Source organism: Monodon monoceros, unplaced genomic scaffold (genome assembly GCF_005190385.1).
Source record: "Monodon monoceros isolate NGI ecotype Baffin Bay Population unplaced genomic scaffold, NGI_Narwhal_1 Super_Scaffold_5, whole genome shotgun sequence".
In the NCBI taxonomy this organism is placed as follows: Eukaryota; Metazoa; Chordata; class Mammalia; order Artiodactyla; family Monodontidae; genus Monodon; species Monodon monoceros.
This window is the reverse complement of record NW_021703782.1, coordinates 12,000,170-12,015,740: the sequence shown is the minus strand read 5'-3', so window position 1 is coordinate 12,015,740 and position 15,571 is coordinate 12,000,170. Positions and strand designations below refer to the sequence as shown.

Sequence of the window (15,571 nt, the reverse complement as noted above, 5' to 3'; positions counted from 1 at the left end):
GTGAGTGTACGGCCATGTTCAACAGCAACGCTAAACTTGAGCGTGAGTGTATGGCCATGTTCAACAGCAACGCTAAACTTGAAACCCAGACTCTTCATTCAAATTCTCCCTCTGTGACTTATAAACTGGGTCATTCTCAGCAAATCACAACTTTTCTGAGAGCTATATTTATAATTTGAAAGATGGACAATTGGATTTTAAGATCCAGAACGTCACCTCCAGCTCTGTGATGAATGATTTTATTATTGTATTTATTATCATATATTTTTAGATCTTTGTGTCTTAACAAATACTTGAAGGAAGAGGGGAGAGGAAAATGTATGCAAAAGGCCCCAAGTAGCTGCCTGGATTACTATAAACCTTAGTTATATAACATCTTTCTTCAGAGAACTCGGTGTACTTTGTAACCATTTATTCATTCATTCATTTCCATTATTTTCTAAAGATGAAGAAAGAAGACAGGAACTATGGTGTGCCTTGTCAAATAGGGGAAAAAATGAGGCAGGGAGCTGTAAAGTGATATCTCCAATAATTTTCAACAAGTCCAGAACAGAAATGGGACTCGGCACGGAAGCCCCATCCTGCAAACTCTGCGTCCCAAGACTTCCACTGGCAAAGTGCTGGGTTTCAGGTAGATACCCGCGAAATGCTTACGGAATCATCTGAGAGGAAGAGAGAAAGAAGGGGCCCTAGAGCAAATACAACAGATGGGAAGGACTCCGTAGGACCTAAAGAGAACAAATATGAAAAGGGCAAGGGAGGCTGGGTGGCTGGAAGCACTGGAAAATCACATCCCTGTGTTGCCTGTCTGCTGCTTGTCAGGACCACAAGACTTCTAAATACCTCTCGGCTCATCCAAGCATGTGGTCCACCATGAATAGGAGCTGGTGAAGGATGTAGCCTTGACATGGCTTATAAGAAAAGCATTATCATCCACACCAGTTGGAGAATATGTGTCATAAATGTTAGCGATAACCAAATTTATGTAAGTGTTACCCTTCCCGTGATAGTTTCTGTATAGTTTAAGATCGATGCAGCACGATAGAAGGACCGGTAAAGTGGGAATCGGGGCTCTGGCGTCTAACCCAACTTTGTCACTAACCAGTTGCATGGATTTAGTCAAATCTCTTTCGCCCCGCTGGGATTTGCCTCGCTTATCTATAAAATTAAAGTGTTGGACTAGATGATCTCCAGAGTCTCTTTTAGGTTTGAGAAGGGCACATGCTATGAGATTCCCTGAGCATCCTTCGATTCGAAAGTGGTGACAGATTAGGGAAAAGACAAAGTCACTGTGGCAGCAGGGACCCAAAGGCCTAATACCATCCCAGTCTTAGATTTGCTTTCTGGTTCTGCGCAGTGCACTTGCCCTCTCTGATCTTCTACAGAATTACCAACAAACAGATATTTTTTACAAATTTTAAGTCCATCTCTCTCATGCAGGGATGTGTGGATTATTCAGTGAACGATTCTACCATTCTCAAAAAGTTAAAAATCCTTGAGAGATGCTTAAAAAACCTTTCAGCCAATGGGCACAATGAGGTTGTAAGACATTTAATCAAATTAGTAAGAAGTAAAAGAAAAATTGTCTCAAGTTTTTTAAATACCAGAGTTCGCCACTGGGACGCGGAAATAATAGTTTGCCTTTGAAATTATATTAGGTCTTAACTTTTAAAATTTCCATCTCAAGATTAACACCAATAAAAATTCTGACCGGCTGCTCTCCCAGAACCTTTGTCTCTCTTCCCAACTCCCTACCCCACCCGTTGCTCCTGCTGCCACCATCCCTGTCTCCCCGCTCTCCTGTTTCTATTGCTTAAGTCAGCAGAATAATACCTTTGCAACTCAGGCAAACCTTTTTTCTTAGCAAGACAATTTCAAAAAGCCCTATACATGCTAGTTATCTGAAGACCTTCTAACTAGACTCCTCTTTGACATCACCAGCATGTCAACCTAACCCAAATCTGTGCGATTCTAAGTACAATTTAATTACAAGAGAACACTCTCAGGATGTGGCAATCTATTTAGCTTGAGAAGGAATGATTCTAAGGAGGCCGAGTAAGTTTGCAAAATTGCTCAGCTGAATTCAGCTGCTTTCCATGGGGACTTTCTCTGGAGGAAAAGAAAAACAGATAAAAATGTAAGCCTGGTGCCAGTGTAATACAATGTGGGGAATCAACTCAGGGAAGGAAATGATACTCCAAGAAAAATGCAGAGAAACTTTAGGACCCAATCTTCCATTTTCCAACAGTAACATATTTAAGTATAATATCTAACTTTAACACCCAGAAAAGATGTAGCAGACATCTTTGGCTGTCGGACTATAATAGTGAAGGAATAAAAATTATAGGAGTGGACTGTATTCACCCCATCTGAGCTCTTCGTAAAATTTCTCTTGGTTAGCCAAAGCTAATTCTTTTTTTCTTTCTTTCTTTCTATTTTAAAAAGAAAAGTCTCATCAAGATGTCCTAGTTATTCTTTATTTCATTTCTTAAATGACATTCCGTCCTCAAGCCAGCAATAGTAACATAAGCAAAGGGAAATGGAGAGTAGAAGACATTCATGAACCCACACTCCCCAAACAATCGCTCTGGGATCAGGATGTGGGGAGTTGACATGAAGAACCGGGTCCCTGAATTACTCAGTTAATAAGCTCAAATCTCCCTTCCTTTGCTATAGAGACAAAGCCTGAGTGACCAACTTCAGGTTCAGCTACTTTCATGAAAAGGCTTTTTAGGGTTATTTTCTATCAAGCCATTCTCCAAGTCTGAAAGTATTTTTAAAAACTGAACAAGACGAAAAAATAGGAAAAGATGGGAAACAAACAAAGAGAAGAGGCAACTGAATTTGGCACTAGGTTAAGGTTGTGTCCCTAACTACCACGGGGAGGCTCAGAAGTACTCTTTTTTTTCCTAATGAATGAAAATGAAAGCTCTTCCTCTGCTCCTCGTCTGGCTTGGTTTGACATATTTTATTCTGGTCCTTATTTGGAGAGCCTTTTACCTGAAATACTCTCGGTTTGCTTACAGGCCTCTTCCACCCTCCCTGTCTCCTCGTGGTGGTCTTTGGAGAGGGAAAGAGAAAAAAGCAAGCCAGTTGGGGATGGGAGGTGGGAAATATGAGAAATTTTCTCCCAATCCTGAATCTTACCTGCACTTTTCAGAAAGGGATCAAGATGGGGGATATGCAAAGGAAAAAAGCCCCAGCCCTGGACACAGGGTGTCCAGTCAGCCAAACTCCTGCTCGAGACCAGCCAGTGTGCCCTTTCCCCTCCAAAATCGTTTTTAAAATTCAACCCTCAACTTTCAAAAATCTGTCTCTAATTTCAAACTCAAATAAGCGCACAGCATGGTGGCTTTTGTTTTGTTTTCTTCTCCCCAACTCCTCCCTGCGATTGCATAACAAAAGTGTCTAAATTCACACCATCTGGCCGATAAAGACACTGGCCTCACTGCCCGGCTGGCCCATCTGATTAGGGCCCCGTCTAGCCTGCGCCTTGTGGCGAAAAGTCACAGCTGTGGGGTTTGCTCGCGCTCAATACAACTCTGTTATTAGCCAGCTGTAGGCCTTGAGACGACTTCTGTTCAAATTATAATATCTTTTAACCCTCTGAGCATTGAGGGCACAGGGGTGGCTGGCAGCGACATAACAACTAGACTTCTCCTTGCTAATAAATGGCAAAATGAACTAAAGCAGGGAAGAGGGGAGAGGAGATCACTGGGGAAGGGAGAGAAAAGTTATACCTAAAAGAGATTTATTTTGTTGCCGCCTAAAAGCTAAACACCAGTTTATGAGCTTTTTTTTTTTTTTTTTACTAAAGATTACAGAACACAAAACCATTCAGGAAAATTCCCAGGTATGCCCAAGAACACCTTGCAAATGAAACTAAGTGTGTGCAGTACCCACTGAGAAACAGAGCATCTGATTCATCCCTTAATCACTGACTGTGATAACTGACTCTTAAAATGTGAGAGAAGGAACTTTTTTCCCTGAAAAAAGTCAACCAGCTCTGACTGACAGATTGAATGGGAACTTCCCTTTTAGATGCATCCAATGCTTGCCATCACCCCAGCTCATCCCCCAAAACACACACACACACACACACACACACACACACACACTACAGACACAGTACCCATCCCATGGATCATTTATTTACCCACAGTTAATATTTGTTTTAAATTCTAGTTTGGGAAGAAAATAGCAGAGCGTCCTCCCACGTCTCAAATGCAGAAAAGTTACAGTACATTAAATTTTTATATTGTATTACTAATGCAGACTAAACTAGAGGCTTTAAAAATTGATGCTGCTACTTAAACAGCATAAAATGAGGAGGATTTGATTGGGCTTAAAAAATAAAAATGTCAGCCTTAACTACAGCTGGATAGGGCATGCAAGTATTATTTAAAGTGATAGGTATAATTCGTCAGACAATGGGCCAGATTTAGGTTTTGTTTTCTTTTCTTTTAAGAAGATAATCTCTCCAAACAAAGACATTTAAAAGTAGAAAGAAGAATTTAAAAAAAAAAAACACCTGCCTTTCACTTAGCCTACCAAATAAAAGTGTTCTATTTAACCTAGGTACTACATGCAAGTTCATCTTGGAATTGTATTTTCTTTCTGAATGTACCTATCAAGGGGCCCTGGGATAACGGAGTAGCCATTTGCTTACCCCATTGTCCCACACCTCACCCAGCACTCAGGAGAGGAAGCCTCGAGTCCCCTCAGCTGAGGCCACTGGCAGAGTTGAACTTTGCAGTTGGCAAAGTTTGTTTTTCTAATACTTGGTCAAAACCAAAACAAACATGTCTGATTGTTATGGTTTCTTCCTGACTCCATGAGGAGGGAGACGGGGCTGCCGGGAGCTGCCCATAAAACAGTCCAAACTAAATCAGACTGCCTGCAATTACCCAAAGTCTGGAGTTGGAAGACATTCACTGAAGCAACAGTGGAGTTAGGAAGAATTGAGGCTTTCTCTCCAATCAGAGATTTTGGAGGAAGAAAAATGTGCATGGAATAGCATTTAAATTTTTATAATAAAATAACCACCTCTTCCCAGAGTTTCCTTTCTATAGCTTTTCTCCTTTGCTGTGGGATTCCCCCATAACCAGCACATATCAGACACTCAATAAACATTTATTGAAAGAATGAGTAAATGTACGGGTTAATTTTTTTTTTTAATTTTCTTCTGCTCCAGCAGAAGAAAGGACTCGAAATGGATTGGTCTCAGAAGAGAAGATGGGAAAAGGTGTAGGAATTCGACTTAGACTGCACCTTTCACAACTTGGCCCTCAGAATCCAGCTGTTGCTCCAGACCTCGTACCTCCCCGGTTGGGGTCCTCTCCCCCACTTCCTCCCATCCACAGGTGGTGAACCCGACTGGTCTTTCTAGCCGGTAGTTCCTCCTGACCTAAGAAACTCCCGTGGCTCGGGAAATCTAGGAAAAGCAACTTCCCTGGAGGAAGAAAACGCTTCTGCGGCACAGACAGGTGCCTCAGCTGGGGGGCAAAGGGTAGCGCCCCCAAAGCGGGCCGTTCCATCCCCTGCGGTGGTCGCCCGCCCAGACTGCCAGTCGTTCCAGGACCTTGACTCGGTAACTCCACAAGTGGCCCCTCCTGTGCCTCTACCCCTAGCGGGTCGGACCGGCGGGCCTAGGACCGCGACCGACTCAGGGAAAGCCCCCGATCCCAAACTTGACCCGCGGCTGCCCAGCCCCTCCCCGCGCTGCCGCCGACCGCTGGACAGCGGACCTTCCACGGAGCACAGGAAACTCCTGAGACGCCTGGGGGTGGAATCCTGAGTGGTTCTGGGTTTCCTGTTCGACTCCCAACCCATTTGCTCTTACAATCTATCTTTTAAGGAGGCAAGCCCGAGCGAGGCCGCCCGCTCCGCGCGCCAGCGCTCGCGAAGGTCAGCGCCCGAGACGCACGCGAGCCAGCGCGCCGGGCGCAGCTCACCTGCCCCGCGCTCCGGCAAAGCCTGCAGGAAAACACGGCTCTTACCTGCACATCACTTCGTGTGTCAGGAGAACTCGGCACATTTCCGGATTCTTATTTTGTCCCTCGTAAGCTATGGGCTGCGAAGGAGGCGGGGTCAGGGTGGGGAGATACGAGGGAGTGGAGGGACAAAGAAAAGGGGACTTAAGAGCGAGCACAAAATCAGGTTTCCTCTCTCTGCCCGCTACTTCCTCGGGAGCGCCCGCTGGCAGCACAGAACCTGAGCTGTGGCCTGGTTAACTCGAGCGAAATAGTAAGAGAAAAGTTTGCCCTGGTGAGGACATATTTCTTGCAAAAGGGAATATTTGGGGGGGGACTGAATCTCCCAATAATTGTTTCCCCTCTTCATCCCTTTGCTTACCTACTCCTATCTCCAGAGTCTCCCCAGCCAGAAAGACAGGACAATTGGGGAGTGAGAGGGAACATTTATTTTTCCAGAGCAGACAAAGTGTGGGTTTCTGTGGAGGGGCTGTGAAGACTGACCCAGGAAATCGCGGAGGGTAGGGGGAGGTCAGAGACAGGCCAGAGGGGGGAGGGGGCAGGACGGAGGGCCCCACCCCCCACCCCCGCGAGAGGAGGGGACAGCCGGGCTCACCTGCTTGGTGACCGAGTCGATGAGCCTTACGTACAGGTCCTGCTCCGTGCGGACACCTGCCGGGGAGGCAGGAGGGCGCGAGGTGAGGGCCGCGGAGCCCCGCCCGGGCATCCCAAACCTGTCCCGCCGTGGGGCCCGGGCCCAAGCGCAGGCGGAGCCGTTCTGGGGGCAAACACCACCCGCCCGCCCCCGCCCCCGGCCCTGAGCGAGCCTCCCGCAGCCCTGCTCTCCCCAGGCCTGGAGCCCGCCTGCCGGTGACCGCGACAAGGTCAACTGCCTTCCTTGAAAAGAGGAACAAGCGGGCGCCGCGGGCACTCAGGGCACTCACCGTTGCTGTAGAGGAGCTGTAACTTGTAGTGGGTGCCATTGTTGGTCTTCTCGTTGCCTTGTTCCTGAAAAGACAGAGTCCCTTGCTTTCCAGACCCCGAAGAGGAGAGAGAGGGGGCTTCCCTAACCCACTTCCCACTGCCTTTCTCCCAGTCACCGGGCAGCTTTGAACAGCCCCCTGCCCAGGTCCGGGTCAAAGGGCAGGAGCATCTGCCGCTGTCCAAGCTCCAAAACTTTCCAAGGCTGGCGGCCACTTGACCCTCTCCAACCGTCTGTCCCTCCCCCTTCAAAATGCCCTCAGAAGCGCGACTCCGGAGCTGGGGCCACCGGACACTATGTCCAGGCTGCCTTTAAACAGGCCCCACCCAACCTGTCGGGTTCTGCCTGTCCTGCAGAAAGGTGAAGGGACCTGTCACTTGGAAGAGCAGCATTTGGCCCTGTCCCACCAGGACCGCAGCCTTGGAGCCACTAGCTCAGGGACCCAGGTCCGGGTTCAAGAAGAACCTTGGGAAGAGCCGGCTCCAAAGCTTGGACGGTGCAGCTGAAGAGACGGAGGCCCAGAGAGCAAGAGACTTTCCTTTCCTCCCACATCACCTTCGTTTGAGATAAAATCCAGCGCCCATACCGGGGCCTGGGCAGGGGCAGGCACTGCCTTGGGAACCAGAGTGGAAGAGAAGGCTGGGGGTGGAGGGGCAAGGCTGGGCTATGGGTTTCAACCTTGTACCTATGTAACCCACCCTGCCGCGCTGGCAGGTGCAAAATAATAATAATAATAAATAACCCGGAGAAGGGCAGTGGCGGCTTTGAGTATACGTTTAAACTATGCTCTAGTTGGAAGGACTTTGCTCCGCCGTCAGTCCGTGCCCAGGCTCTGCTAATGATCCAGAAGCCGGGTGCGCAGAGCCACAAGCACCGCTGCAGCGGGAGGTGCGGGCGGAGAGTTGCCGGCGGGAGAAGCTGCGGGGAAATCGACTGATTTAAGGGCTAGGGGTGAGAAGCCTCGATTTATCATCCCTGCTGATGTGAGCGGAAAAGTGTCGGGAGTGACAGATGGGATCTTTAGTGCTTTGCAAGGAGGTAGTTATTAGGCCGCGAGGGGAAGAGGGGGACCTCCGCTTACTTTGTCATTCTCCACAAAGTCTACGAAGGCGGTGCGCTCTATCTCCACTGGCTGCCCCTGCCTGTCGTAGAGCGCCAGGACGAAGTGAAAGAAGTTGGATTTCCTCAAGTTGGAAGGAGGCTGCTTCTCAAAGTGGGCCCGGGACAGGGCTACTCCGCTGCGCACGAAGAGACACGGGGGACACCAGACACGGGGAAGGAGAGAAAGACACGAAGTTACCAACGCGCCCACGCAACATCTCGGAGGGTCAAGGGTCCATGTCCCGGTCCAGGCTTCTGAACCCCTTGGGCGCTTTTTTCTATTAGGATTAAGAAGCGGGGACTCCTTAGAGGAGTCACAGTGGCCACGGGGGTCGGGGTAGCAGGGCCCACGACTCTGGACTTTGCCACCGCCAGCCGTTCCAGCCTCCGGGCATCTCATGCCCAGTAGCTCAATGTCCGGCCTTTAGTGGAGACCAAGGAATCGTGACTGCAGGCCGAAGCCCGGAGGGTCACCCCGAGACGGCGGCCCAAGTCTTGTCGTTGTGCTGCCCCAATCTTCTTCCTCTTCCCGCCGCCGACTGGGTCGGGATTCGGAGCTGGGCCCGAGGGGTAGGGGACTAAGCGCCTCGTTATTTTTGAACAAGTGACCCTTTTCCTTCATCTTCATTGGAGTGACCTGTCCTGGCACTACTGCCCACAACGCACCACCCCCCAAGCTATCTCGGAGAGGCGGTGGGAGAGAACCCCCTGGGGGCGGATGGGAAGCCCAGAGGCCAAGTCTCGGTCCTACAGGGAGAGGCCTCACCTCCTGCTTCCCTCGCTCTTCCGAAAAGTTGCGCCTGGGACAGTGGCAGGGCAGAATCCCCCTCGACCAGTACTAGCGATCGAGGACCACCGCGGGCGACATAATACTGAGGACCCCTCCCCTAGAAGCCGAAAAGTTGAGGCAGAGCGCGTCCTCGCCTGGGGCCGAGAGTCTCCCCGCTCTAGCCGCATCTCTGGGCGGCGCCGGACAAACGCGCTGACGGCGAAAGCCGTGTTAGAGGACCCGGCAGGCGCCCTGAAGCGTGTTGAGTATGTGCACACACCTTCCTGCCGACCTGTCGCGGCCGGGAACAAACTGGCCGCCAGATCACATTTAACGGGAGACTCGAGGTCCAGGCGAGCAAGCAGATGGACGGAGCTGCTCCGGGGCGCTGGGGTCGCGGGGCGTCCTGCCCCAGGACGCGAGCACTCTCCCTCTTTTGAAGGGTGTAAAATTTTGACTAGACTCCCCCAACGGACAGCCTGTTCCAACTTTAACAATTACTTGATCTGGGAAAGGAGGAAAGTAGGGGAGGTGTCTTTCAGGAGCTCGGCTAGGGAACTGCGCCGTGGAGACCGGTCTGCGGCGCTGCCTGGTTTCCCTCAGCCTGCAGCCCAGCGAGTCCCCCAGACGGCCGCGGAAAGCCGCCGCCACGGCGTGCCATCTGCTGAAGGACACTGGCGCCCCCCCCGGGCTCGGGCAGGAGGGAGGGAGCCGCCGCCTGCCCCGGTCTCCTGAGCGATGCGACTTTTGCTTCCTCTCCTCCAAGGGTGGCGGCCCGGTTCGCTCTACCCGGGACACCTAGAGTCCTGGCCTGGAAAGGAGTAATTTCTCTGCGTGATGTCGGGACTGCGAGGGGCATGGCCAGGAGAGTGGATAGAGAGGCGTAGTGCTGGGTAGAAGTCTTGGGGGTAAGGGGGCTGTCTCTCGCAGACAAGGTCGTGGAGATCACAAACCTCAGCTCAATAGTCGTGGTGAGGGAGGGGAAGCAGAATGTCTTCATGGGGTGGCAGCCTAGACAAGGCGTTTACTACGTCAGCAGGAGAATGCTCACAAACAAAGTCAACTTCAGGGACCAGCAAAACTAGAGGCTTGTGATCCCTGCGTTTGCGGTGCGTCTCCTTTCTTCCGTGACTCTTTCTACTGTTACTCCTTCGTCTTTTCTCTTTAGTCTCTTCTCGACCCTCACCCCCGCCTCTGTACATCTAGTCCACTGTTTTCTCTCTGCACCCGTACCCTCCAGCCTGCCCCCCTCCCAGGGCACCCGGCCGCTCTGCCTTCCCAGGCAGGCGCTCCGGCCTTTCCTGCTCCTCTAGCCACCATCTGGCCTTGGGCTTTCGGCCTCCAAGAATCGGCCGGCAAGATGCGGGAGGAGAGGCGCTCGTAAGCAGCTGGGCGAAACCCGGGAGTCGCCGGGAAGCCGGCTCTCCTCCAGCGGCCGCCGCTGCCGGCTCCGGTCCTCACGCTCTGCTCCTGGCTGGGCCCGCCTCGCAGAACTAGGGGCTGAGCTAAGAGGCATCAGATACTACTTTGTTATTTTTCCTCCCAAGAGTAGTCTGTGGGGAAGGAGTGGGGCATACAGGCAGTTCAGAAACTCGAGTGTTGGCTGCGGGATAAGTGTTCCCCTAACTGCAGCGATCTGCCTGCCGGAGGGCGAGCCCTAGCGTGCGGGGCCAGGGCGACAGATGCGGGGGAGAGAGAGCGAGCACGAGCGCGAGCAGCGAGGGGGGTGACACACACACACACAGAGAAAGACAGTGAGAGAGAGGGAGCGAACAAGCGAGAGATTGCGAGCATAATCATTGTGCAGCCGTCTCGTTACCTCTGCGCAGCGACATTGGCGTCCACCACGCCGACATTCCGGACCCAGGACCTGACCGAATCCATCTCGGCGCCCAGCGATTTCTCTTTCAGAGCTGGTCCTCTTCCTAAAGTATCTTGGATCCCAAACATTTAAAAAGTCTGATCTACTGTCGCTTTAAAAATGAGTTACAACGCTGTCCTCACTGTTCCCAACGTTGTCACCAAACCGTCTCCTCCAAAGCAATCCAGGAAGAGGGATCAAGTGCCGAAGTTTGAGTCTCTCTGGTGAAAAAAAAATTTAAAAAGATAACCCGTCCTTTGCTTCCACGCGTGAGGTGCGGACTGATGTAGTTAAAGTTTGGGTTATATCCTCCTCAAGTTCAGATCTGCCGCCTCAGGCCCTCCGCCCTAGGTCTCTCGCATCCTTCCAGTGGCAGCGCTGCCTCAAGAAAGTGATCACAATTTTGAAGCATCACCTGTTCTGGGAGAAACAGGAGGAGATTGATGGCTGCCTAATCTCTCCCCTTCCTCCTGGTCCCCCACCCCCCCCCCCCCTGCCCCCCCCCCCCGCTCCAATTTAGAAAAAAAAAAAAAAATCCCCAACAGTATCAGTTGTGAAAGGAAGGGGAAGACCCGGAGCCGAGAGGAGGCGGTGGCTGCGAGCGCTGCGGAGCCGGGCTACAGCCGCTCGCCTGCCCCATGAATGGGTTACTACGGCCCGGGCCGCGGAAGGCGGAGCCGCGGCCCGATAAGGAGCCTCATTTGCATGGACGCTCGGGATTGGCCGGCGCTGGGCAGGCCCGGCCGACGTCCTCTGGCGGCGCGCGCCCGGCTCGGCGTTGCCTGGAGTCCGGGAGGTGAAAGGGGACAGAAAGCTGCGGGCCCTGGGTCTTAGCCCGAACCCCATGTGCGCGCGTGAGATGAGGGCCCGCAAATCCTGCACTGAAGCGGGGTAGCCCGGCCCTGCCGGCTGGTACGCGCCGGCTCAGTCTGGTCGCGGGAGCGGGAGGCTTCCATGGATCCTGCCTCTAAATGCAGATTTTTGTAGCCTGCGGGAGGCGTATTCATTCCCGGGGCTTGGGTTCTGTGTGCAGGTTTGTGAAGAAGCGGAGTGTGACCGCATGTACTTATGTTTGGTGCAAACGTTCCCGAGAGCAGCCCAGTTTCCCTGGACGGCTCTCCCAAGTCTCCTGGAGTTACTTGGTGACACTCAGGTTTTGTGTGCGGTTTACAAGTTGAGAGACAAGGATATATGAATGAAGGCGGGGGTGGGGACGAACAAGGCTCAAGTGCTATTCAAATAAACAGAGTGGCGGGGGAAACGGTCAAAGAGCTAAGGAAAATACGCCCGGGCGGACGCGAGCGGGAGTTGCACCCGTGCAGATGAGAGGTTGCTGACAGATCGTGGCAGGCTGAGTGCTAGAGCTGCCCTGCCTTGTCCCGGGAGCCCCCTCCTGTCCCCAGTACCCCTACCCCCCGCCCAGTTCCCGAAACCCGGGGGAGCCAGCAGAGGAGCTGCTGGGAGGCAGCGGGAGAGTCGCGGAAACTTTGCCCAAGGCGCGCGGTCGCCGCGGTGCTGGCCGCGGGCTGATGATGGCCGGGAGACGGCTGCAGCTCCGCTAAACAGCTGAAACTCTAGGCGGCTTTTTAACTACGCCGGGCGGCTCGCAGTGCCTATTAAAACTCCTCCTGGCTGGGTGTTATTTTCTTGCTTCTCCTTTTGTATTCTGATCTGCGCATAGATCTGCTACTGAAATCTAGAACACCAGCGCGAAAACAGATTTGAAGACAATGAATGCAAATCTGTGCTCAAAGACCATCTGCCGTGGAGGAGACAAATCAGCTGTTCCGCAGTTCGAGCGACTGTGCCCGAGCCTCCCGGCCTCATTACCGAGAGGGCCTTGGCGAAAGCCTGGATTTCATTGAGGAGACTTTCCCCCCCACTTAGGACTCAAATTTGAGTGTGAATTGACTCCCGACCAGATCCCATAGGTGTGTAGGTGAGCGCTCACAAATGAACTGCGAGAGTTTGCCGCTAGAGGACACAGCGCCTTGCAACTCGTTTGCCTGGGCAGACAGGAAGCTCGCACTTTCAGAAATGCCGCTCTCCTGAGAAAGGGACGGATCCGCGCCTCCACTCTACCCCTGGGGCAAACCGCGACCTGACTGCGGGGACGGATAGCGCTCAGGAAGCTCATGTCTTTACTGCGGAGATTCTCTTGAAAACCGATGGGGAGGAGGAGAGGGTGCCCTGACCCTCTTTACACAAACCCGGATCCTGGGATTGGGGAGGTTGATGGTGGGGGTAGAGGGCGTAGAGACCGTGAAGTCCCCGCCTCTGGGTTGTGTAGACTGTGGCACCCCGACTCCACGGCTCTGGATTGGCCTCATTGGACAAGAGGGGCAGAGGGAGCCATAAGGGCAACTGGGCATAAGAATATGGAACGGGACTGTTGTAAAAGCCAAGTAAGATAGTTGTCCAAAGAAGGAAGAAGGAGGGTGGGAGAAAAATTGGTAGGATGAAACTTACTACCTTGTTTCAACTAGGCAATTCTCTATTGTATGCAGATTTTACCGGTAATTTCAGTCCCTGCAAAAACTAACCGCCCGGAGCCTTCTACCCCGGCCCCACGCTCTTTGTAAATCTCTCTGAACCTCAAGTAACCACCTACCCCCATCCTCATCCTCGGGCTGTGCCCGGCGGAGCCAATGGGCTCCTTGGCGGAGAGTGCTGAACAGCCCGTGAACCCCTCAAGACGTGTCGAGGAGCCCGGCGATTTTTGTTTTTCAGGGGGCCTCTGACCTGCAGCATCTCGTACTAGGAGAGGTACGGGGCGCAGCCCCGAGGGGCCGCGAGGCAGCCGTGGGCCCGGGCCTGGCCCTGACCGTCTTCCCCTCGGGCCCGTGTTGGCTGGGGTTAAAGGGCAGACCCGGGGTCGAGGACACTGGCTCTCCTCTCCCGCAACAGCTGCTACCCAAACTTATGCCCCTCAGGAAGCGAATGAATGGGTTCTTTCTCCCGGGTCCCTGCTGCCCGCCCCAGACCAGACCCACCGAACCCCACCTCCCAGAGAGGAGTTCAGAGGCCGTGGTGCTCTGCCGGGTGGCAGTTTAAAACACCGTGGCCCCGTAACTATGACCTGGGTGTAGCGGGGAGCCGCACTGCTCCTCGCGGGCTCGACTACCGCACTGGGCGATCGGGGCGAACGGCCGCCAAGATGCCGCGGGCCCTGTGGGCTTCGAGCCGCGGACGCCGAAGTTCCCTCCAGGCTGGGACGGAGTTCCCTGGCTAGCGCCGGGAGGGGGGTAGAGGGGGCCAGGAATGGGGGAGCAGCCTTGGGCCCCGCAAGGCGGCGCTTCGGCCTTGGCAGAACAGGTAGCGTCTCTGCCCCCCGAGTTGGGTTTAATTAGCTTCGTGTGGGTATTCGGGAGGGGTGGGCGCACAGTCGGCCACGCGCGCCTTGGAGGAACGCGGTTTAGTGACGGAGTGAGCGTCGGTGGCTGCGCCTGGAGAGTCTCTCGCCTCTCTCTCGCCTCCGGCGACCCCCGAACAAACCTTTTCGAACACACCACACAAAACCCGCCCTGAGCCGCACGGGGGCCCGATAGGCGCAGCTGCGGCCCGGGGAAAGCCCGGCCCGGCGGGGGTGAGGCGCCCGCGCGCGCCTCCCGGGCTCCGGCCCGCCAGCTTCGTTCCGCCCCTGGCCGGGGTCGAGAAAATCCGAGATGAACATTATTTAAATGCTTCCTGACCATCTAGTTACATAAAACCGAGGCGGGGGTGGTGTTATTCCGTCTTTTACCCTGTCCCCTCCTTTGTTCGCTCTTCCCAATGAACCCCCGGGTATTTTCCCCCGTTCATGTTTCACATCTGCATCTCGGTGCGCTATGTTCAATTTCCTCCCGACTGGCTGTAAGGCCCATTTCCCCAGTCTCTCGGTCCAGTCTCCTGGGCGCCGCGTCTCTCCTCCGGGTCAGAGGTTCGAGCTTTTTCTTAGAAAATTGCTCTCTGGGCCTAGTTCTCGTCCAGCATGGCCCTGAGGTGAAATCGGAGGTGTGAGAACGCTTCCCTCCCACAGCCCGACCTCCACCCCCAGCCCCAGACACACACGCGGCGCCTGGGTCTAAGCAACCCGACGGACAGAGCCTGACTAGTACCCAGGGAATGAGATCCACAGGGACAGTCGGTCTGGGTTTGATAAATGAAATAAGTAGCAGTCTCTTCGGACGTGAATTTTCAAATTTGTTTGTTTTAGTTGGCACCTTTGATTTTTATTTGTCCGAGTAGAAATAGTTTTGTCACCATCTCAGAACCCTGACGAATATTTAGCTCACAGTGCTTCGTGAAATAATTTTTTTAAATATCCAACTCTCCCCCCTCCCACTTCAAATTTCAACTTTACATCAGTGAAATATCCAAATCCACTAACTCCATTCCAAATGTCTTACTGAAATTGGACTTGAATGCTCCATAAATGAGAATTTCCGGGGACGGTGGAGGGGGGCGGAGAAACTACGGTATTCACAAATGTACTACAAATATTTCACGAGGACTCCACCATCCATACCGAACAGAGCCCTTTTAGGACAATTTAGTAAGAATTTAGATCCTCTTCCTGATTTGCTTTTACATACTGAAGGCGATTTTACATACTGAAGAGCTACAGAAATACGGAGGCGTCGAAAAACACTTTCTAGACCCACGATGTGCCACCCAGGCCGGTCAAAATGGACTGAGGGAGCCAGAGTTGGTTCTATCCTAACAACCGACAACTCCAGAATATCTCTTCCTCCTCTCTCTCCTCTTTTTCTTCCTCTTCTTTTCTCTCCCGCTCCCTCTCCCCCCTTAGAAATACCCATCCCTCCCATTTCCTTGTTCCGGGAATGCCGAGCGAGCGAGGGAGCCGAGGCAGAGATGCGGGAAGGTCAAGAGAACAAATGTTTGGA

General features: G+C 52.9%; 1 protein-coding gene across 5 annotated transcripts in view; it reads right to left on the bottom strand.

Moving 5' to 3' along the window:
* EBF2 (EBF transcription factor 2) overlaps positions 1-11,344 on the bottom strand; it is a 192,104-nt gene extending 180,760 nt beyond the window's left edge. For 4 of the 5 annotated variants that reach the window (XM_029203858.1, XM_029203856.1, XM_029203859.1 and 1 more), the window contains exons 1-5: positions 10,644-10,774; positions 8,036-8,192; positions 6,917-6,980; positions 6,589-6,644; positions 6,000-6,073 (exon numbers count right to left, since the gene is read on the bottom strand). In XM_029203858.1, coding sequence (XP_029059691.1) covers positions 6,000-6,073; positions 6,589-6,644; positions 6,917-6,980; positions 8,036-8,192; positions 10,644-10,774 — 482 coding nt within the window. Of the gene's footprint in view, positions 1-5,999; positions 6,074-6,588; positions 6,645-6,916; positions 6,981-8,035; positions 8,193-10,643 lie in introns of all 5 variants that reach the window. The other variant, XM_029203855.1, reaches the window with a different exon arrangement.
* Between the last annotated feature and the right edge of the window lie 4,227 nt (positions 11,345-15,571).